Below are 23,977 nucleotides of genomic sequence, written 5' to 3' on the forward strand. Positions count from 1 at the left end.
GAAGGGGGTTGTGTCTCACACCTGTGCCGAGTAGTGCTACTTATAGTAAGTAGAGAGCTTTCCTGGCTTTCCTTTTCTTCTTTCTTCTTACTGTTTTTTTCACGGATGTTTTTTTTTCTGTGGATGTGAGTATATTCTGAGAACACTTCCTCAGCAGTGTCACAGAAACCAGAAGAATGGAAGTAGTATTTGCTTTCTCAGCTCCAAAGAGAATGACTCAAAGTACAGACTCAGTAGCATTGACAGGGTGCACAGAGCTTCTTGTGTGGTAAAACTCAGTGCTCTGCTGAACGTTACTTCAGGGACTTGCAGGAAGCCAGTCAGAGGGCTGCCAATCTGTCTGGCTCTTCAGTGTTGAACTGAGGCACTGAGACACATCTTGAGGTCCAAGTTCTCTCTGTGTATCCAGCCAAATAGGTGAATGTACCATGTTGCACTAGCATGCCCCAGAGACAAAAGTGTAAGCTGCAAAGTGCATGTTCTCCTGTGTGCCTGCCTGGCCCTTTGGTACAAAGCCATAAAAAGAGACTTTCTGCAGACCAACGAAGTCTGTTTCTAAGCATTTGTGCTTCTCAGATCAAAGTACCTTGGTTTCAGTCCTTTCCTAAACATTGCAATAAATAACAGAAAAATCTCTGACATTCTTCAACAGAAGATGCTAAGTTCAGTGCTCTAATATTTTGGGAATATTTTGGGTTACTTCAGACGATTTATATTGAGTCTGTTTGTTTCATAAAAGCATATTCCAATGCAATGGCTTGTAATCAGCACTAAGATCTCAAGCTAGTTAATTCACTATGGTTTGATTAATACATTTTAGAGGCAGGCTGACATGATAGAGTGATTAGACCAACCTAACCATCTAGAAATCTTTGAACTCCAAGCCTACTTATTTGTAACTTTATTTCATTAGGATAGCTATATAAATTAGATTTTTTTAAATACAGCTCTTACTTGAGATGATGAAAATGTCTTTATTTTCCAAACTAGTATATCCTATAATTTAATTTTCATGGCTTCCCTGCAATCATATTATGTTCCATTGCCACTGTGTAATGCATGGAGGGAGAAAAAAAAGGCTTTCTATGTTAAGAAGGTGAAGAAGGTGTCTGAAATGACAGCATAACAAATTACACTTCACAATTATTTGTTTCATTATTTTGTTGCCTTTGAAATGGCCAGGCATGAAATACTATGTGCTACTGAGTGATTGGGATGTATTACAGAGTTTTAAAATAATTTTATTGTGACCTTGTAGACTACTTGTATTTTCAATGGGATCCAGTACAGATATTTAATGATCTTTTGGTGGAATATACATGAGTGTGTGTACCTAAGCTATATTGAAATTGCATGGCAATTAAGCACCTGACCAACTTGAGTGCTCTTGAAATCTCAGGAAGCACCAAGCTGAGACTTGGAGTGGCTAAATTCCCTGTAAAATAAAGCCTGATTTGTGAAAGTGGTGAAATTGAAGGAAAAGTGTGCAGTTGATAGCTTGAGGACTTCACCAAGCTGTCTATACTTATGTTTCAAAATTTACCAGAAAAAATAAAGGAATGTATGTAATCTTGACTTTCCAGAAAGCATTTACTTTGAAAAATGTAACTGCCTTGTTGGTTAGTCCATACAGTAATCAGCCTAGCTACCCATTTTAGTGCTTTGTGGATATGATGAACCAAAGTGTTTGCTTTATTAAAGTGCTCTTCCTTTGCTTAAATATGAGGAGGACTGCTCACTCATTTAATAGTACTTGGGGTATCCCAAGTGGTACAGGTTGGGGTTGCAAATCAGTTCTCTGAAAAGTGTCAAGTATTGAGGCCTGTAGTTTTTGTCATGCAAGGACTCTCAGTCTCAGGCACGCCATTATTTAAAATGTGGCTGTGATGCTTTGCAGTCTGCTGGTCAGGTCAGGAAACTTGGCAAGCTGGTTTTTCTTTGGAAGGGGGGACTGAATAATACTATTTGTGATTGTTGTTTGTTCAATAGTTTTCAGTCTTCCAATTTATTTGCTTTCAATTTTGGTGTCAGTTCATTTAACCTTCAGAAATCATTTGTGCTGTCTACTGCTTACAAAAGCAAGGCTCTAGCAGCCCCTTGCTGCATTTATCTCTTGCTGTGGAGCTATGATGTCTGCAGTAATAAATGTATCCATTTGAAATAGAAGTGATTAAGTTCCTGTTGAAATGTCTTCAGCAACAAAACATTAGCTTTTGCTTTTAAAGGGCAGATAGTGCAGCAGATAGCACTTAACCTGGCCAAGGACAAAGCATTGTGTTTAACCATCACTTTTCTGCTTGCCTGTATGAAACAGCAAGGATATCTGCATTCGAGCACTTCCATTTCTTAATATATCAAAACAAGTATCTCTGCAGACCTGAAAGTAGCATGATTGTAGCCATTGCTTTCTTTTTAAAAACAGCCTGCCCCTCCCACCAATTTGCTGTTATTTATTCCTTTGAACTTTTAAATCTGAGATACAACAAAAGAAAAAAAAAATAAAAAAATTGGGCAGGCATTGGTATTTACACACTTCAGAGGCACTGGTTCATCTAGCTGGACGTTTCTGAACTGAACCCAAATTTCACCACCTTGCAGTAATCCCTGGTGGTTCAGCTCAGAAATTCATGAAATATGACACTAATACTGTCATCTTCAAAGTGTGCTGTAAGAGTGGCTCTTGATTTTCAATGCTAATGTGTGTCAGAGAAACCATGTAGGTCCTCATTTTGCCAGCTATCTGGCAAAAAGTTCAAGACCAAAAGAAAGAGCATGGGATTTGAGTTTCTTGACCAAATCAGGTAGACGTATAAACTGCTTGTCCAACTGTGTATACAGAGCACAACAGAGGTCCTTCTAGCACTGTGGAGGTCCTGTTGCATTGCAAAGAACTTTCTAAGAACTAATACAGTAAGTTAATAGCAACAATTGAATCAAATAATTGATAATAATTAATCAATCTAGTGACTAAGTGCTATATATTTCCTTAATTTGAAGCTTATAGACATCTCCAGGAACTTTGCTGACACATCCCAATTATGTATCTCTTACCTACAGTTTTGTATTCTCAAAAGTTGATATATATATAAAGAAATGAGTATTATGTATTACAAATGTGAAAATATAGAGCAAATACAAAATTGTCTGACTGCTCTATTTTATCCATGTCTTGTTTTCAAAGAGTGTGTTTTAGGATGCCTCTATTTATCAAAAATATTCTGCAAGTATACCAGAAGTATCTATCAAGATTGTCATAACTTTAATTAGTCACATATGAATTGCAATAATGTTTTGTTGTTGTTTTTTTTTCCTATGATTTCTATCTAGAAACAGTGCACTTTTTAAAAAGTTTGGGATATAAAAATGAGTCTCCTGACGATAAGTGCTAATTAGTATTTTTCTCTTCTGTTTCTGTCTTCCAGATTTGTGATAAAGAATGGCATTACTATGTTGTCAATGTTGAGTTTCCTGTTGTTACATTATACATGGATGGAACTACCTATGACCCTTACCTGGTGACCAATGACTGGCCCATCCACCCATCCCACATAGCCATGCAGCTGACAGTCGGTGCTTGTTGGCAAGGTAAAATGACAGCAAATACTAGAGAGCAGAATTATGAATTCAGACCAAAACAATCTTACTTGTCTTGCTGGTTGCATAGGAAATTAATTACGGAAACGTTGATGGTATAAAATAAGAAGTAAATCCACAGCTAATAATTAATAAATCCAAGGATAAAATGGATGGGATGTTGACAGGCTTTATGTTTCCATCATCTAAAGAAGTGTTGAATTTAGTTTGTGTATTTGATGTGAAAGATTGTCTTTATCTTTTGTCTTAACTCCTTTTGTTTCCCTTATTCTCCAGCTTTAGACAAGGTATCTAAACATTACTCTAAAAAACTCATGCTCTTTACTTTCAGTTTCTGGCTCAAATTTCTTGGCCTGATCAACTCATGGCCTGATCCTGTGCTCATGACATTGCAAGTATATCACCAATAATTCCACCAAATTTAATCAATTCACCCTGTTTTAGAACAGATGTAAAGGTCAAGGTAAATAAAAAACAGAAGTCAGAGCTGTACTTGAATGTTTTCTACAATTTGTGATCCTGCTCTCATTCTTTTTTCTGGTCCTTATGCCATTGTTTCTGTTTGCCTTACACCTCTCAAGTAGTCCTCTTTCCTCCTCATCTGCTCCTGCAAAGTTCTCTTCATTACCACTCCATGTTGATTTTCTATTTATGCATTGACTTGTTCTCACTTAAGACAAAGCAAGTGTCAAACAAACTGTATAAATAGGAAATAATGTTTTAACACAGATTGTGTTTCTTCCCCACTCTGTCATGTTTTCTCACTTTGTCCTTTATTACCTTGATTGCCGGTTTTAGTCTCTGCAGAAATTAGACATTTTGAGCATGGCAGAGCTGTTCAGTGTAATTAGTATTAGAAGCAAATCCAGCTGTTAGATTATAAACATGTTGGGGTAAAAATCCAGTATTTACTTTGATAACAGCATGCAAATAAAGCAACACTACTTGTAAAAACAAGATTGATAAGTTTTGAATCTTGATTACTGAGATCTGTGTTCTGATAGCTACCTAATCAGCAGGACACTAATCTTTGTGAAAGTATAGACTGATTCTTGTCTAACTGGTATTTGCATGTGCAAGCTTCCATCTCTGTAGGATGATCTTCAGGTGTGTTGGAATTTTTCATTAAAGATATATTTAACAGAATACATTTCACTCTAAGGTAATGTTAGTCCTTTTAAGCTAAAACTACATAGTGAAATACCCAAATTCTTCAGAAATCAGAACTTCAGTTTAGCTGGTAGTTTACTGGGAGGAATAGTTGCAGTTTTAGTTCCAGAATGAAAAAATGCGGATGTAATTCCTGAATGGAGTAAATTCAGTTCTTTCCAGACTTGAGCAAATGCCACAGGGACTGTATGTAATAATTATTGTGTATTTATTGCCTTCTGAGAAATCAGGATTTCTTGGGAGCTGTGCTAAAGAAATTGTATTTTAATCCCTTACTTCATGATTGAGGTTCTTCTGCATAGGTCTACATAAATATTTTTGTACATTATTTGTATTACTTCTACCCCTTAGCTACTTTCGTTCATACATCGTTGTTTTATCACTCTCTAGTTGCAATCTTTAGGGTTTTGTGGTTTGGGTTTTTTCCTACAAGCCTCAGCATTGGTGGGAATCCAGTCCCCTCAGCCTTCACCTGAATCTCACATTAATCATTATGCAGGTGCCAAGTTTTGAGAACTATGGAGTAGTAACTTTATCCATGGAACATGCCCTGTAGAAGCAAAAGCTATGTCAGTTTTGGCATGCTGCTGCATCTGCAGGCTTCATCTACCTCCGAGACAGCTGAATAAGAATAATCTTTGCATCTTTGTCTATTTATCTCAAATTACTAAGAGACAGGATTAAGATAAAAAAATTCTCTTATACGCTGACAATAAGTTTAGACCACAGCCTACGTTTATTATTTAAGCTGTAAAACAAATAGAAAGTAGCAGTTGTTTACAGACAATTTTTCTTTGCCTGCATAATTTGATGGCTTAATCAATAACTATTCAGGATAAGATTCTTCTTCCTTTTTAGTGAAACACCTGAAATTTTACCTATGCTGTCAATATTTACTGCAAGATTATGTTATTGCTATTTTAATAGTGTGGGAACTGGAGCTCACCAAAAGTTGAAACAAGCTTTCCATCTCATGAAAATGTCAAGATTTAGCTAAGACAGTGTGCTAAAGATTCTGATAAACTATCATGCGTCAGGCAAAAAGGTGAACTATTAATAGTTATATCAAACAAGATTTCATGATACTGCTTTTGGCAAAGCTTATCATTTGATAAGTTTCTTTAGATCACCTCAAACTATTTTATATGGATAGTATGAAAAGTCCCGTTGTTAGTAAGATTCAGCACTCCATTCCAGTCTGTCGAATTGCAATTATTCAACATAAGATCAGTCTATTCCATTGAAGATGTTCATTTTCAAAATCCATATATTTCAAGAAATAGTGCATCTATCAAACAATTTTAAGTTTAATTGAAACTATTTACTGTGTTTACTTAGGATAATCTGTTTTGGGAAATAAAAATATTCTAAACCTTTATATTTTCAAAGCATTAGAAAAATGCTTCACAACCATCTATGATTTAACTAAAAATATGCAGTGATTTTGGTATTACAGACCATTCTTTCATTGTTTTCTCTCATTGTTGAGAGAATATGAAGAGTTTCCAGCTCAGGTTTGCTTAGAATTTTTCGTTCCCTTTTCATCAAAGCACTGGCAGAATAAGAATACAAGCTCTAACCTCTTCAGAAAGGACAACTCTTCTTTTTCTGTCTTTACTAGACCATTTTATAGCTCTGAGTCCACAGTATACATTTATCAAAGTCAAATTATTTGGAAAACAATCTCAACTTGGACAACAAAATGAACCAGAAGAAATAACATTCCTTTTTCTAACCACACCAATTCTGACTTGCTCACAGCAAAACGAAAGGCATGATGACTGTGGGGCAGCTTAAGAACTGGTGGGGAGCAGGAAGAGTATATTTAGAGGGCAAAGTGAAAAATCAAGAATAAAAATAATTGTTGTTTACTCTGCTAGCACTAATAGGAAAATCCACTCCTGCTGTGAAGGATTTACCCTTTCATATATGACAATTTTTAGTTCTGGTCTGGAAAATGTCAATTGTTCTGCTAATTCTCTAGAAACCTGGGAATCCTCCAGGTTTTGAGACAAATGACTCTTTCAGCCCTGGTCTTTCCTCACTGATACTCATCCTGAACAAGGATGTTGCTTGTAGTTCTTCTTGTCTTTCTCATTACTCTTGTCTTTCTCAGTTATGTCATGTAAGAGTCTCAGGCACAGGAAGAAAATTATTTTCTTTGAGATTAATATTTATTATTAATATTTCAATTCCAGACTTTGTTGGGTTTTTTTGTTGTTTTTTTTTTACTTTTACAGCCTTGTTTATAGCACTGTTATGAAAAGTTAGGTTTGCTTTTATTTCTGCCTTCAGCTGCTCAAGTGAAATATAAAAACAGTTTAAGTTCAGAGCTCTTCTCCTGAATCTAACATGAAAACAAACCGAATGTGCAATCTCTCACATTTACATGGTACATTTCAGCTTTAGCCTATGATGTACTGACTGTGCCATTTGCATAAAACCATTTGCCTTTTTTTTTTTTACATCAGCATTCCAGTTGTAATGGCCAGGTCTCTCCTACATCTTTACCGTTGCCTTGGCAGTGTAAAAAGTATGCCTGATTTATTTATTCCTGATTTTATGCAGTATGTGAGATGAGTGCTAGGATTCTCTTAAAAGGAAGACAAATTAGCCTTTTCCTGAAGAACAGAGTCTTGTCTAAGGGTCAAGATGGTGTTGGAGGCAGAAGTTACAGTCTCAGTATGTGGGGAGGAGCCTGAAGACAAGCAGAGAGTGAAGAGGGCTGGAAGAGCAGAGAGCCAGGGTTTAAAGGTGATAGAAGAGAACCTTTCCAGGGCCTGCCAGGCACTGGCTAAAGTTTACTGCAATCCAGGAAGTCACTCAATTACCTAAGGCGAACCCTGGGAATGGTTTCCACCTTTAATGGCACATTAGGCATGAGAGAAGTTGTATTAAATATATATATAATCTTGTTTAAGTTTTATTCTAGCGTAACTAATATGAATTTTCTCTACTTAAAATTAGTTATTCTGGACTTTATTATAATCTTTCTTTTTAAGTTAGTAATCCTGGTTCTTTCTTCAGGGAGCTCACTAAAGGTAAGATCTAAGCCAAGCCACCTCACTGATACAAGGTGCTGTCGCAATGGTTAGTGTAGAGGTTTTTATTTTATATAGTTCATGTTTAACACTGCTGTAGTTTCCATGGGCTAGCTTATTTGAGGGTGGGAGTTAAAGCATTTATATGTAGGCTGAACTGTTTGTGTTGATTCAGCTACATGTGACCCAGGAGCAGTGACTGCAGGGGACAGAAACTTAACCAGTTGCAGCCTATCTCCAACAGAATGCAAGTAAATCCTAACTTCCTTCTTAGTTGTGATTTCAGGGACACTAGGCCTGGAGAAAGGCAATACTGACTGCAGAGCTGAGCAAACTAGACTCTTAGTGAACTGAGGGTAGAAAGGAAAAGATTGGAGTGCTGGTACAGCTGTTCCTGAAATTAGGCCTTTGTTAAGGCTATAATTTAATTTTAACTTCTTTAAAAAGCCTTTTATGTTCACATCAGTGGTCTCCTAGATGACTGTGAAGGGTGTAATATGGATTTAGGTGGGGTTATTTAAGTACAAAACCCTGTTCTGTCTCTAATGGTGAAAGAAATCTTGAGGCAAACTTACCATTTCTCAAGGGTACCTAGAGGATAAAATTGTCTTGCTTCTATGTGTGCTTCCCAGAACAAAAGAGAAACCAAAGAGAACATGTGAAAAGTGTGACCCTGGCACTGTCTCTGAACCCCTGTCTTCCTGAATGGATGTTCTAAGACATGGTCCAGTGAGATAGGAGAGAGCTCCTCAAGGCTCAAATTCAGTTCCCCTTTCTACTTCTTTTCTTCTCTAGCAATAAAAATACTCTAGCTTTTCCCTTCCATCTCAAGATCTAGAGAGCTTTCCAAACAATCCAGAGGGAACACAGTTCCCTGCAATCCTGTTTCATTATCCTAAACAATATGAACAAATTAAGGTTAACTTAACCTAGAACTGCACTTTCCAGGACCTTACGCTAGTAAGTTCTCATCTAAGTTCATTATTTTGATTCAGTCTATCTGAGGACATAGCAAATGGACCCTTTTACAGAGTGAGAAATTTCTTCTATTAAACCAAGGTTTATAGGTTCACACTGATCCCTGTATTGCTAAACATTCTGTGGTGAAGGGAGCAAGTTACATGATTTCATAGTCTAATCATCTTTTGTACCAAATGCTTCAAACAGGCTTCCTTCAGGTTTCTCTGAAAATGCAGTGTCTTGAGTTTTCCCTCCCAAAATGGCTTGTTTCTTTATGTATCATTCCCAAAGTTCTGTCAGGAAAGTAGTGACAGAAGATAATGACTTGTCACAAGATTATATTCTAGCTTACCATGACTATAAATCATTATTTCTAGTAATGCCACCCATTCTAGAGCACTGGATCTTCACAGTGTAGATGCACTGGCCACATGGTGCAGGGGAAGGTCTTTAGGAGAGACTTGTCATCAGGCAAACTTTGTTATTGTGGAGATAGCAGAAGGCTGTTGTAATTCCTGTCTTCTAAGTAATTTCTGGTTTATATGCTTTTTTCTTTTGTATTCTACTGTCATTTTTCACTTTCCATAACCTAGGCTGGAGACTAATATTCGTATAGAGTCCAACTGCTGATGTATCAATCACAAAGTTGCTGAGAACTGACTGTTCAAGGCAAAAATAATGGTAAGAGTTTAAAGCTGGAGAAGAATCAGATCACTGAGAGACAAATACAGTTTGGGCAGTGTAGCAGCAGCAGCAGTGTGTAGCATGCAACTGTAGTTGGAAATTAAAATATTAAAATGTTTTCATATTTTAATTAAAATATTAAAATGGAATTAAAATATTCAATAGATAAAGACCATCCTCTGCTGTGCATTCTGACACCAGTGGATCGCAACTTGGCAGTGACATAGCTTGCACCAACCTGAGGCCTCTATGGAGGGATACAAGCAAACAAATTAATGCAAGACCACCTAGGCAAAGTTCAACAGAGTGTGATGCGCAAGATCAGTACTGATGCTTTGGTTACTACAGCAGTGTCCTTTCTGTATTGCCCTTCTCATCAAAAACAGGATGGAGTGAATTGCAAAGGACTTAGTGAATCCTTGCTTGTTGAACTTTGTAGTGGAGGAAGGTGTTTTCTTGAGGAGCTGAATTTATATTGAAATCTGTCAGTAACTCAGCATAGATATTTGTCCCTTGTTTAATTGAATTTCTGCACTGGCGACTATCTATCAGCACAGGAACAGTATTTGTACAATAGGAATATAGTTTTTGGGGGGCAAGATTGGACTTTGTTTTACAATACATGATTGTAATAATTTTCCATTATTGTCATTTCCCACAGTTCTCCAGATATAACAAAATATCTTGGCCTAATTGTAAGATAATTTTCTTATCTTGAAAGTTTCTTAAATAGCATATAGTATCATGCTTTTGATCTATGGATCTGTTACACAGAGATAGATTAGCTTACGCATGCTTAAGAGCAGGTAGCTCTTAGTGTTCTTTGAACTTATTTCAGATAATGCTTTAAATTCTAAAGCTGTCTGAGTGAGGTCATTAGGTTATGACATCTATCCTAAAGAGTGCCCTGTTTGAAAAGTAATGTTCTGAGTAATTTTTGTCTGAATGACATTAAAAAAAAAAACACTAAAACTTTTTTGTGCTGAGAAGCTCTGGGAGTATAAAAACTTGAGTCACTAATTGGGACTACTCCTGAAATCTATGTTAGGTTTCATCCTGTTTAACAGCCAATCTACTTGTCAGGGAATTAAACCCAGATCCCTAAACTGCTGTAATAAAAAAGATAGGATAATTTTTGGAGCTTGGACCTGAGGACTTCAGAGCCTTAATGTCTTGCAGCTGCTTCCAGATTCATTTCAGTTTATATGTTGGGACCCTGAACAATCAATCCTTTCTTAATTATCTGGCTCAGTATAACCAGAGTCTATAATGTCTTAAAAAGAATCACATCTCAGTTGGAAATTCTCTTAATTCATCATTTTCAGTGAAAATATCATTGTGCTTAAACTGCCCTGATAATTACTTCCTTATTATTAGGGTAGGTCAAAAGGCCTAAAATAAGATCTACGAGCTCAGTAAAGAAATTTGTTTTGACAAAACATCATGATCTTTCTTTGGAGATTGGTAAGTGAATACAAACAGCCCTTTATATTTCTGAAGTCAAAACTATAAAATGCAATGGTAATCAAATTCTGTCACACTTTATATTAACTCAACGTGAAATTAAAATAAAACAAAAAACAGACGTCAAATCAAACTGGTTTCATGAAAATAGGCTCTGCTTCATTATTGAATGTGTCCTAAACCTGTAAAGTGTGAACCCTGAGAATTTTCAGTTTCCCCTGGACTCTCAAATGTTATATTTAACAGAACCTCTTCATGGCTGGGATCAGAAGACATTTGCTAGATGACAGTTCTTAACCCCCATAAATTGTCATTTGTCTGACAGTTGAATGACTTGGTTATGATAAGGTGACATGTGTACTAGAAGCATTTGTTTTCATCTATTTGTTTAAGGCAGAGTCATCCTGACTGATCTGCCCATAAGTGGGACAGGTATCTGCAATGTTCTCACCTATAACTAAGTAGGTTAATTCTACACTTGTTCTGTTGAGTTTGAAGTTTCGGGCACCAGCTATAAGTATGCTTGTAGCTACATAGGAGTGTGCCAAACATGGTGATGTGTAGAGTCTTGCTTCCATTGGCATGGAGGGCTGCTGTGTGGGTGCAGCATTCTGCCTTCTCTGCTGTCTGCATCCTCCTCTGACTTGTGCTCCAGGGCTCTGTGCTGCGAGGCTTGGTGTGAGAGAAAGTCTTATAGGGGTAGGCTGAGGGAGCTAGGGTTGTATAACCTGGAGGAGACTTAGGGGGGGACCTTATCACTCTCCACAACTACCTGAAGGGAGGTTGTAGTCAGGTGGGGGTCACGCTTTTCTCCCAGGCAACTAGTGACAAGACAAGAGGGCATGGCCTGAAGCTGCACCAGGGGATATTTAGGTTGGATATTAGGAAGCACTTCCTCATGGAGAGGGTGATCATACTATTGGAATGTACTGCCCAGGGAAGTGATGGAGGCACCATCCCTGGAGGTGTTCAAGCAAAGGCACTTAGTGCCATGGTCTAGCCAGTGTAGTGGCGTTAGGTAGAGGCTGGACTCTTATCTTAAAGGTCTTTTCCAGCTTCAGTGCTTCTGTAAGCACAGGCACCAGCTGTGGGTAGCAGGGAAGGGAAGTAACACTCTTAAAGCAGTATGAGCTGTTTGAAGCAGCTTCTGCCTTTTCCTCACTTTTTTCTTAGCATGTGGTAATTTCAGTGACGAGCCAAATTCAGATGCTGGAACTGAGCAATTCCCCCTGGCCAGGGAAGTCAGTGGCTCTGAGCTGCCATCAGCTATGTGTGGAGCTGCACAGGCATGAAATGTATAATGCTCAGGCTCAAAGGATCTTAATTTGAGAAGACTAGTATTTATAAGTATTTGGATAATATTCTGTTAAAATGTTACTATCAGCATTAGCTACAATTGCACACTGTACTTTAAAATGCTACAGGTTTACCATTTTCATACTAGATTAAACAGTTATCTAATCTTGGGAGCTAAGAATTTTAGTGACTAGGACCTGGAGACTGGCCATCCTAGGCTAAATTTGCACTGAGAAGCTGAGCTCAAATAATTAATATTAGATTGCAGAAGCAGAAGGAAAGACAGGTTTCAAACTGTCTAATACAGTAGAACCAAGCATGAATAAAACACTGAGACAGACGGGAGTATAACAGCCAGTTGCTGAGGATTTTCAAGTTTTTCTGATAATTTTTTTTCTTACCTTTTTGAAATTGAAAAAACTATATTCTCAGCAATCCCTTTTATCAAAGCTACAATACAGGATTGAAGCAGATTGGCTTTAGGCCATTCCTTCAATTTTAGTGAGAGCTTTGGTTTTTGCTCCCCAGTTTTATTGCATTGGATTTTGTCCATTTGCAATCTAATAATTACTGGCAATTGAAATGTATCAGCAAGGTAACAGGCCCACTGAGCTGAGATGATTCTAAAATACTGAGGTAGAAGAATATCAAATTGTCAACATGCTGCAATTAGATGTAGCTGTGATAAGAGTTAGATATAATAACTTCAAGGGTTAAAATTGGCAGGCATATAATTTTGTATGTAATTCTGGTAAGAGGTGATTATGGAAGTTTATTTAACAGTCTGTTTTTTTCTAATAAAGTGGGAGATAGTATTCTCTCTTTGAATGCTGATGTTTTTTCATGTGGAAAAAGCTAGTATTCACACTGCCCTGGATTAACAGGAATGTCCTATGTAAAACAGACTGTTGAGAACATTCAGTTATGGTTAGTACATGAGGTAAGCAGGAGTTGCAGGAAAAGCAACAGGGATGATCACAGTCTACAGTGTTAGGTAGAAGAAGTAAAGGAAAGGCCTCATTTAGCTTGACAAAGGAAGAGTGAAGGCATGGCCATATTTTGACAGCTCACATTTGTATTAGGAATAAACTTCCAACTCTTAAGGTTCAGTTATCATTGGGGTGGATTGCTTGGGGAGCCTCTGTCTAGAACAGCTCAGGCCATTCTCAAGAATGGATTAAATGCAGCTGTTCTTGTCTTGATGCTTGGGGACAGACACTATCATCCCTCAGTGTCCCTTCAGACTCTGCTATCAGTTGTTCTAATGCATTTAGCCCAGCCTGAATCACCCTGTCATAAACACAGACATAGTTTGCAGATCTTCTCTGCTGACACAATATGAGACTAGGTAGACCCAGCTATTTTTCAGTCACATTTTCTTGAAATACTTGTGGGGTTTTTTCATAGTCTCTTCATTAGAAAGTTCTTATCACAGTCCAGAACCCATCTATACATCTGCACAAACCCAACCTTAGTCCTGTGGACAGGATAAATGTGTAAGGCTGTTCTTCAAATTCTCACTGTTTATGTAGGGCCTGTATTTGCAGAGCATTTTATAAGCTTATGTCTAGAAACACTCCTGTTCTCTTCCATGCTTTTATGTTAATGGTTGGGCAGACTCACAAAAGAGATGACTTTAAACAAGAATTGTACATCTCCAACAAGGTATTGCCTCCTTGTACACCAGCATTTTTTGAAGTGCAGCTTGGGCACTGTGAATACTCTGTCTATTTAATATGGTTTATGGGCAATTACTGTATCATTGTAAATGACCTAGCAATGTTATTGTAATTGCTTTGTCGATGACACCAGAGAAGAACTAGTCCAAAGTGAAAGAACAACTAGTTAAAAACAGTAATAATCCAATACCAGTGTTGCTCTATAGCTTTAGTTCAAGTGGTTTATCCTGCTTGTTTCTTCAGGCATAACCACTGCACTGAATTCTTTCTTCTAGCTTCTTCTCTACTCCTTCATATATTATAATGAGCTAGTTTCACATTTAAATACATCAGCTTATCTGATACTGCTTCTTATTTTGCATCTCAGAACTGTTAAGATCTACTGGCAGACTTACTGTAGGTTTATAAGTTTCAAAGCTCCAGGATTAGCGTTGGAACTTGCTGTCTTCAGAATTCTGTTAGGGGTTTGAAACTTCAAAGCACAATGTGGTTGCCTTCGTCTTCTGTAAGTTTTTATCTCTGTTTTCGTTTTAGAGAGAGGTTTACCCTTTTTTTATTATTTTTTTTTAATTTGTTTTACCTTTTTCTGTCCAGATACATTGTTGCTGTTTAAGTGGCAACGTATATTTTTGAGACAGTGTAAACAGACAAATGTAACATTTTTGCCAGAAAGCTTACCTCTCTGCAATGCACTATTTACTAAATAATTGTCTTGGTAAGTATCTGAAAGGCTGAAATTGCAGTAAAAACTAATCCTGTACTTTAGCTGTTGCACAAATTAAAGTTTCTATGAAACCTGCCTAGGGGAAATTCTTTGTATAATGGACAAATGAAAGAATAATCTCTCCTTGAGGATCTTTCTTTGGTGTAGAAAGAGGCAGTTTGTGCTGCAGTGTTAACAAAAGTGAACAAAATATTATTTCTAATTCTGTGAAGGAACAGCCTGCCAAGGCACCTTCTTTTCTCTAAGTACAGCAGTGTGTATTTTCTTCACAATATAAAATACCTTGAGTCTCCTTCATAGTGCTTACACTGCAGAGACTATAAATTATGTTTTTCAGGCTTTTTAGTAGCAGAATCAGCCAAAAGAAAATTTGCCGCTTTGTCCCTAGCCTAACCCAAATCCACACACACCTCTCTAACTCCAGGTTCAAGCTTGAGCCAGCTTGCCTGGCAGAACTAGGTTGTTTGACATTAAAGCTACAGACACTGTAGAGATGAGTTATCTACCAATTACAACAGCTTATCAACTGCTAATCCAATTAGTCTGCAGGGCTTCGCAGTTGCGTGACTCTCAGGCTCAAGGTGGGCAGTAATTCACAGGCACTGATACAGCTAATGCTTGCAGAAAAGACAAGCTCTAAAAATTCTCCTAGAGGAGGATGAGTAAATCACTAAATATCCCCAGAGTAAATTAGATGCTATGATCACTGGTGCAGGCAGTACGTGATCACATTTTATTGACAGCTCCTAAAGATCAGTCTTGCTTGGAAGCTGCCTAGAGTGAAAGTGAGGACAGCATAGCTAGTGGGCCAAATGCAGCATGTGGCGACAAGACCTGATCTGGCAATAGATGAGCTGCTTTGGGTAAGGGGAGCACTCAAAGCTGTGCCTTGGCCTGCGTGCACTGCTCTGAATTTACACCACAGCCTTAGGGACAACTGGTTGTACAGAGCGTGGCAGTTAGCTTACACAGAGCCATGACTCTTAGCACACCTGAGGACTTCAGGTAGTATGTTTTTTGGAGGAAAAAAGCAAGGGTTATGTAAGTGATCTTGTATTAGAAAACTTGCAAATACAATTTGCTGTATAAATAAATGTTGGACCTTAAACATTATTTTTAAATTCCTGTTTGATTACTTCAATAACCTCATCAATTTGAGTGCTCTGCTTTCTTGGACACAGGGTTGGTAAACCATGTTTCATTTCAGAGTGTGTTATCCCAGCTTCATAGACACCTGAATGCTATACTGGAAAAATACTGACAAGAATCTTAAATACAGGCTGCTACCAGGTACCACCTGACAACCCACAAAGCAATTGCGCTTGTCACATTAAATGGGACATCAAATATACTTGGCTAAAATAGATATAAATTATTAAAATATGTTAAATCATAAAGTGAAGTATTAGATATGCATTTTGTGTATTGGTATAAATAATAATGTTTATTTTCTTTCTTGCAGGTGGTGAAGTCACCAAGCCCAGATTTGCTCAGTATTTCCATGGCAGCCTGGCCAGTCTCACTATCCGGCCGGGCAAAATTGAGAGTCAGAAAGTGATTTCCTGTTTGCAAGCCTGCAAGGAAGGTCTGGATATTAATTCTCTTGAGAGTCTCGGCCAAGGAATAAAGGTGAGGAATGAACTGATATAATCTTTGATAAAAATTTAGACCTGATTTATGAAGTGGAGAGCCCAAGGTAGAGTACACACAGTACAAATGTACTCCCAGAAGCAGTGTAATTTCCCATAAAGTCATGCAAAAAAAAAGCAGAACAGGAGAGGAGCTGTGACACTGCAAAGAAAAATGTTTCCATTATTGCAAAGCTAGGTGCTCAGAAAGTAAGGCACTGCTGATATTTCAGAGTCCATAAGAATTGCCAGGTCATGTTTTCATGCTTATTTTGGTAGTTTTACAGAAATAGACATGATTCCAAAGAGTTATGGAATTTTGATCTCATGTAGCTCTAAAGCAATGGAAAACGTAAGTGGAATATATTTCATCTAGAGGCAACTCCAAAAGAAGTCACAATGCAATAGTACTGAAAATGTGTTCCAAGAGAAAAACAATGAAAATTGGACAATAAAAAGCCTAAAGTGAAGAAATTAAAATAGTTTATTATCCATGTTCATTATTTATATGACTGTCTTTACTGATAATGTAAGACTTTTTCTAAAATTGAAAAACAACAGACAGAGAGAAATCTTATTTCAGTTAACAGAATGGCAAGATTGGTTTGCACTCATTAAGACAAATTCTGTTCTTTTGGATACATATGTAGGATATTGACTGTAACTTCTATAATACTTACATGAAGTGCATTCTCAGTTTCCCTTTGCTGATACCATTATTAGATGACAGGTGTTCCTGTGCCTTATGTGTAAATACTGTTAAGCCGTTTCCTAGCACACAAATCACAGTATCATCTTCCAGAGGAGCTGAGGTTCGGATTCAGTCTGGGAGGATGCTTTGGCTGCAGACTGTGCATCCTGTGAAACTGCACAGATTTTTTTTTAGTGTGTTGGTTTTCAGTGGGGAGGAGGATGGTGCTGGAACACTTGATCTTGAGCATGCAGAGGAAGTACCACATGCATTTCATTAGCTCTAAACGTTTTCCTTGCACAAGGTAAGGAGACTGACCTGATACACACTCAAATGTCTGTCTAGGTGATAAGTTGCTATGGTGTAGTATAACTGAAAACAACAGTAAAACCAAAAATGGAAAGTGCAAAGTTAAGGAGGAACTTTGCTAGCTCTAGTTTTTATATACAAGCAAAATGTCCCAAATAATTTTTTCTTCATCCTACATCATTAAGAATTTCACATATTTTCTTATCCTAGCAAAATGACACACTTAGGAGCACAAGTTATTTTTAAGCAACACATACAAAGAGCAGGTAGGGCTTTTTGAAACGCAAGTGTATGTGCTTATGAAAAAGTTTTTTGTTGGGATTTTGCATGAATTGAAGCAGAGTACTCTTGGTCCATGGGGCTTGAAAGTGTAGTAATTCCTGCCCTATTTTCACACTGAAACTTGACAATAGGGGTCTTTTCTCATGGTTTTAGAAAAAATCCCTGTTATACCACCCACTGCTGCTCTAGCATGGGTGCTTGGCTTCCTCACTGCTAGCAGGGCAGCAGGGACAATGAGGGGTTGTTTTCCACCTTTTCTCTCTTTCACCAAAGTTCAAAACATTTTCATTTTCCAAAGTACAGATGAGGCATAGTAGTTTTTTGAAGTTACTGTTTTCATTTTTACTTCCTTAGCAAGCTCAACAGTCATATCAACAGCAGGAGGCAAAAATGAAGGGAGCGGTGAGAGAGATGTGGGAGGGTTTCTTGTCAGGGCTGACAGAAAGCAGCTCAGATGAAAGCAGAACAGTTGGCACCTGACCTTGAACAGAAGATGAAAAAAAAAGGAAGGGTTTCTAGTGTTAAAAATAAGCATACCTGATCTCAGATGAGCATGTGTGACAGTTGGAGAGATGACAAGTTCTGTGTGGCTACTTACATGTCTCTTAGCAGATTCAGTGTTGGCAAACTGATGTTGAAAGGTGTTTCTGCTGGGCGCTTTGGGCTTGTGTAGCTTCACCCTTTAGCCACCTACGAAAGAGCAATGCAGCTGTAATCAGCTTCTGACACAGCAGTGTTGGACTTTTTTTTGTCTGCAGCTTAATTTTCAGATATCTGTAACAGCTCTCAGAAACCCTGTCTAAACTATCACTATTTTTAGCCTTACTTAATGAGAAAGACAAAAATGGCTTAGATTAGGGTTTCTCCAGTCCCTCTGGCAGGACTCCAGCTGTTCTGGCAGCTGAGCTATTAACTAGCTAGCTAGAGTCTGCTTTTGCTAATTTTATTCTCTACTACTGCTAGCTCTCAGGAAAGGAAAAGACGTGCATGCAGGCTGTGACTCATGTTAGTCCTCCTCTTTGTTAAAAACATACCCTTCAGTCTCTTATGACCTTCCTGCACAAACTTTAAACCCAGTCTTCTGTGTTCCGATTGACAGAGAACCCTGAGCTTCATTCTGATCTTCACAGTCTATTTGTTCTTTTGTGTTTTAACTTCTTACATTGTAAGGAAGTGTAGACAACCATTGTCTGTAAGTAATAGAGCATGTTCATATAATCAATGTCCAACTTTGGGAAGAAACTGTATGTGAGGGAAGGGTGTGTGTTTTTATATTTTGTGCTGACAGCAGTAGGGTACAAAACCAAGGGGGTTATCTGGTTTTCTCTGCAATGCAGATGGTTTGCTGAACCAATTAACATACTACAAAAAATGGAATCAGGATGAATTATGATGAGGATAAGCTCAATCATTTACTAAGTAGATATAGTAGCAGAGTTCCTTGGTCATGAAGACTGTTTCTTTTCCAGTGCAATGGACTGGGAAAGGATCAGGACTACAAGAATAGCCATTGACTTTACAAGGATTGTTGGCTCAAATGAGCAGCTAGGTTTCTGAACACAGAAGCTCCATCTTAAACCATGACACCCTTATTGATCATGAGACAGAGAAAGGAGAAGCCCCTCTATTGTATCTGACATTAATGAAGATATAGGAGGCAAATGTTATAATTGTTTTGTTCATTCATGTTGAAATATATCTCAGAAACATAGTCCAGGTTAAAATCCAGCAGAAAGCAGGAAAAACATGCTTCTGTATGCTACTCTGGTTTAAGCCAATATTTTTGAATGTTGCGTTTAATGTTAAGCTAATAAGTTTGAATGTTGTGTGGGGGTTGTGTTTAATCTAAAAAAAAATAACATCATAATGATGACTGTAAGTTAAGGTTTTGAGCCCTGCAGCCACAGAAATAGTATCAGCAACGTTGGTAAGATGGGCAAAGTGCAGCAAATCAGGATTAATTTAATATAGAATCAATTACACCAGTAGTTATTCAGATTTAAGTAGATGACTAATACAAGTGTGTGTTTTAGGGAACAACACGTGGATTCAGCCAACAATAGCTACAAAGAATTTTTTTTCTTAAATTATTAGATTTTAAACTTAGGTCTGTGCAACATTCCTTAAAAATGTCTTATTTTGTACTCTGTACCTGATGCCTTAAATACTAATTATATGCATTTCTCCTAGTATCACTTCAACCCTTCCCAGTCAGTCCTTGTCATGGAAGGAGATGACATTGAGAATATAAATCAAGCTCTCCGAAAGGTCTCATACATCAACTCTAGACAGTTTCCTACTGCAGGCATACGACGTCTGAAAGTCTCATCTCAAGTCCAGTAAGTTACACTTCAGCTGAACTGATTAGATTAGGTTTTAATGAATGGTTTTAATGAATTACTTTTTTCTTTGGACATGTAAAAAAGGAGAATGTTGGCTAAATTACATTGCTAAGTCGTACTTTTATGTTATTGAGACTAAAGGATGAATTTCATTTACTTTTATGCTGATTTCCATCATGGTTTTCTTTTTAATATCATCCTTTGAAGAAACTTTTCTTGTTAATGTAATTTGCCTGTGTTCTCTTCATGGTTTGGAACAAACTTATAGCTTCTTCCTAGATAGCTAGAGCCATGACTTTAAAGCAGGCACTTAACAGATGATCCGCAAGAACTGTATTTGTAGCTATGCTTGAAATAGTCTTTGCCTGCATCCTTATGTGTCTGTCAATTCTGAAGTACTAGTGTAGGGTGTTAAACAGAAATCTGTGTCCTTCCATTTTCATGCAACAATAGTGACAGAATCTGCACAATAATGTTTACAGTTCTACATAATCAAAGAGCCATCTGCCACTCCTGAGCTCCCCTGGAGTAGTTGTCAGTTACAGCAAGTTGTACAGTACAGTGAAAGCAATCTTAAGAGGAAAAATAAACATCAGTTCTTTGCACATTCATCTACTGAGTGTACTAGCTGTACTGAGTGCTAGGTTTGGTCTGGTGCTGTGGGCTGACCATGCTCAGCATTTGGAGAGACAGCATCTTCTGATGTAGATTCCCTGGAAGTAGAACAGTTTGAACACTAAGGGTGGCCCAAACCTTGTGCCAATATGAAGTAGGCAGAGTGTGTTAGGAGATTCACTTCTGAAGCACAGTGCTGATTCAGATGAATACGCTAATAGAGACCCCTTTTGTTCCCAGAAAATACTATGGGGTGCTAGAATGAGTCCCTGATGGGCCCAGTTTCAAGAGATAATTAAGCCCTTTTATCCACACAGGAGAAGATATATACTCATTAGATATTGGTTTAGGAATTTGATGTTAAGTTTACTAAAGTTAGTTGTTATCATCTAATTTATTTATTTTTTTAACCAGTGACTGGTTAGTTACATATTAGTTAAGCATCAAAATGTTACTCTCACAGTGGCCTGACTAAACCCTGAGCTTGTTATGAATCTGTTTGCTAAGCTGTTGCTACATGATTTCAGTAGCTGTGAATGTGGGAGGGGATGAAAGGCAGAGAGATGGTACTGTCCCTGCTGCCCTATGTCCACAGTGGTACAGATGCACATCCTGGTGTGTGGCAGTGGCAAAGTATGGAATAGACTGATGTGAGACAATACACATCAGGTGGGGCTTGGGCAGAGCAGGCGCCACACAGCTCTGATGTGCAATGTGGTACATGCAGTTAACAAATCATATATTTTTCAGGTGTTTTGGTGAAGATGTCTGCATCAGTGTCCCAGATATAGATGCGTATGTAGTGGTGTTTCAGGCCAATGAACCCAAGATTACAATAAGTGGGATGGATCATTTTGCTAGACCAGCTGCACAGTTTGAAAGTGAAAGAGGTGTTGTTTTGTTACCTGACATCAGGATTGTCAGCACAGTCACTAAAATGGAGCATCCAGTGGACTTAGAACACGACAGAGGTTTGTGGACTTCTTTTAAAAATTATTACTTACTCTGTAATACAACCCTTTACATTTTTTAAAGGATAATGCAAACAAGTCATACAAAGGAAGTCACTTTACCCAGATTCAGTCAGGAAATATTAGGCAGCAACAATGCTGTATTGAAGACATTATATTTAACACATTGGAAAACGAGTTAGTAATAGATCCCTATGTGGTTCAAAAAAGCAGCTTTTCCATTTAGTGTCTTGCCTACTTCAAAATAATTAATTCCCACTCTTCTTCACATACTCAGTTGAATAATATTTTCATTAGAATCCCACTATTTGAAACAGAATTTTGTACTGATAAAGTGTAAAGCAGTAATTGACTAATAGTTGGAGTTTTGTCTGTTCTTATGTTCCCAGCTCTGCTACTGACCTGTGGGAGATACTTGAGGAAGTGATCTTGTTCCTTAGTTTCTTACCTATATAATGTAAATACAGTCATTTGCAAAGATTTTTTTTCAATGATGACAGTTTGTTTTAATGCTGAGCAATGTGTGAATTATTACGTGACACTAGGTGAATGTTAAAAAATGAAAATAATGTTTAAAATAATTGCCTATAAAGGAATATTCCTTTTGGATGTTTTTGTGCAAGGCAAATGAAATAGTAATCTGAGTAATCACTCTAAACAATATTTCTTGGACTAGAATAAGCAGCAACTAGATGTGCATCTCTTGAAAAGATAAAATCTCACTAGGTATTTGCAGGCCTTTATCATAGCACCTGAAGAGGCAGACACTGCTCTTCTGATTCACTTCAAGTGTGTGTTGTATTTAATATTGGCAAAAACAATTCAGCTGTCTTCTTTTTTTCTTTACTGTGTGTGGTATATGCCATGTGTCCACAGCCAATAAGCCCGTGGTACTAGAGGAAATGCTCCACAACTTGGGTTTCTGTGATATTTTGGTCATTGGTGCAGAACTAAATCCTGAACAAGAGTGTTTAGAACTAGATCATGTGGAACTTCAAGGAAAACATCTAGATGCCACAAATTCCACATCAGGATATTCAATCTATGGTATGTTCATGGACTTGCTTTGCTTTATTTCTTCCCACCAAAAATTGCATTATTGGAATTAAAATATTAACTTGTAAGAAATTTAACAGACATTTTTGATGTATCGGCCATAAAATATTCCAGGAGAGACTGTGTCTCAAAAAGCACAGTCACTGTTTTATCTCTGGATGTGCCATGTTTGTCCTTTGGGATACAGCACAGCTTTGTTTTGATCTCAGCATCCCTGTTGCTACTTTAAATGGGGAGATTCTTCTGGACCATCATGTTGGACCATGGGACTGAGAGGATCCCTCAGTCCTCCTGCACAGTGCTGGTAACTCATTGGCCATTTTTTTTCAATTAGTAAATAATTTATTCTAAAACTTTACTGCTGTAATTGTTCCTTTCTGTAATGGACCTTCATTCATTTCCAAAAACTATTCTCACATAATTTAGTACCAGCCAGAGCCTGTATCAGGGAATACCTGCTGCACTGCCTTTTTTAGTCCATTCTGCCAAATTTTGTCTTTCCTGTGAAGATTTGATGTCTCCTGTACTGCACTGAGCATTTGTTACATCGCATCTCCTTGAGATGATGACGTCCCTCCCACCATTTCAGGTGTGGACAGCATGCAGAGCTACGAGCAGGTTCTTCGGCAGGTGCGCTACCGGAACTGGTGCCCGTCTGCCACCTCGGACAGGAAGTTCAGAGTCAAGTGCTCAGAGCTAAACGGACGTTACACCAGCAATGAATTTAACTTGGAGGTAAGCAAGCTTGTAGTCATGTCTTCATTTCCAGCACTGGGGCTGAGCACTGGCCTTCTCTTCAGCAATGCTGAGTTTTCTTTAAAATATGTAAAATGATTAGCAGATTTTGATAAGTATAATCAAATAGAGGAAGAATTCTAAGTTCCATACAAATAGGAAGTTGGCTCCTCCTGATGTCATTCCTCAATGTGGGTGTCTCTATTCCACTGCATCTATAAGAAGGTCACCCTTCTCTTGAACTCGACTAAGATAATTACTGCAGAATGGAGATTAAGATCATCATCATTGTTCTTCCGTGATGTAAAAATCTCCTACAGGTCTTTTTCAAGATTTATACAACTGCTTTAAAGTAAATCATTACAGCCTCATTATTTTTCCCTAGATTAATTTTTTTTTTTTAACTTGACATGCTTTTCTTTCCTGCAGCTTTCACCTTTTCAGTTTTGCCAAGCACCTACCCCCTTACAATAAGCTTTAGAACTTTTTCATTATCAGGTGGAGATAATTCCAATTACTGTACATTATTTCAGATTCCTTTGAGGAGGATGGTCAGTATGCAGGTAACAAACACAAAGGATGGACTTCATCTGTTATACTCTCTTGGCTCCACTACCCAGACATGGTCAGTTACCTCAGGAATATTTAGGTAGCACTTTTGAGCTTCTGTATGCTGCTCCTAAGTCTGGTGCAGCACAATACTCAGGGACTGGGAATCACTGCTGGTACCTCAGCA

At 37.8% G+C, this 23,977-nt stretch overlaps 1 protein-coding gene across 1 annotated transcript in view; it reads left to right on the forward strand.

Moving 5' to 3' along the window:
- CLSTN2 (calsyntenin 2) overlaps positions 1-23,977 on the forward strand; it is a gene marked incomplete at its 5' end in the record, with an annotated part of 182,609 nt that overhangs the window by 155,138 nt on the left and 3,494 nt on the right. The window contains 6 exons of the mRNA XM_009997355.1: positions 3,423-3,585; positions 16,075-16,241; positions 19,713-19,861; positions 21,230-21,450; positions 22,327-22,497; positions 23,096-23,241. Of these exons, the coding sequence (XP_009995657.1) occupies positions 3,423-3,585; positions 16,075-16,241; positions 19,713-19,861; positions 21,230-21,450; positions 22,327-22,497; positions 23,096-23,241 (1,017 nt within the window). The remainder of the gene's footprint in view (positions 1-3,422; positions 3,586-16,074; positions 16,242-19,712; positions 19,862-21,229; positions 21,451-22,326; positions 22,498-23,095; positions 23,242-23,977) is intronic.

This window comes from Chaetura pelagica, unplaced genomic scaffold, assembly GCF_000747805.2.
Source record: "Chaetura pelagica isolate M959 unplaced genomic scaffold, ChaPel_1.0 scaffold695, whole genome shotgun sequence".
NCBI classification, from domain to species: domain Eukaryota; kingdom Metazoa; phylum Chordata; class Aves; order Apodiformes; family Apodidae; genus Chaetura; species Chaetura pelagica.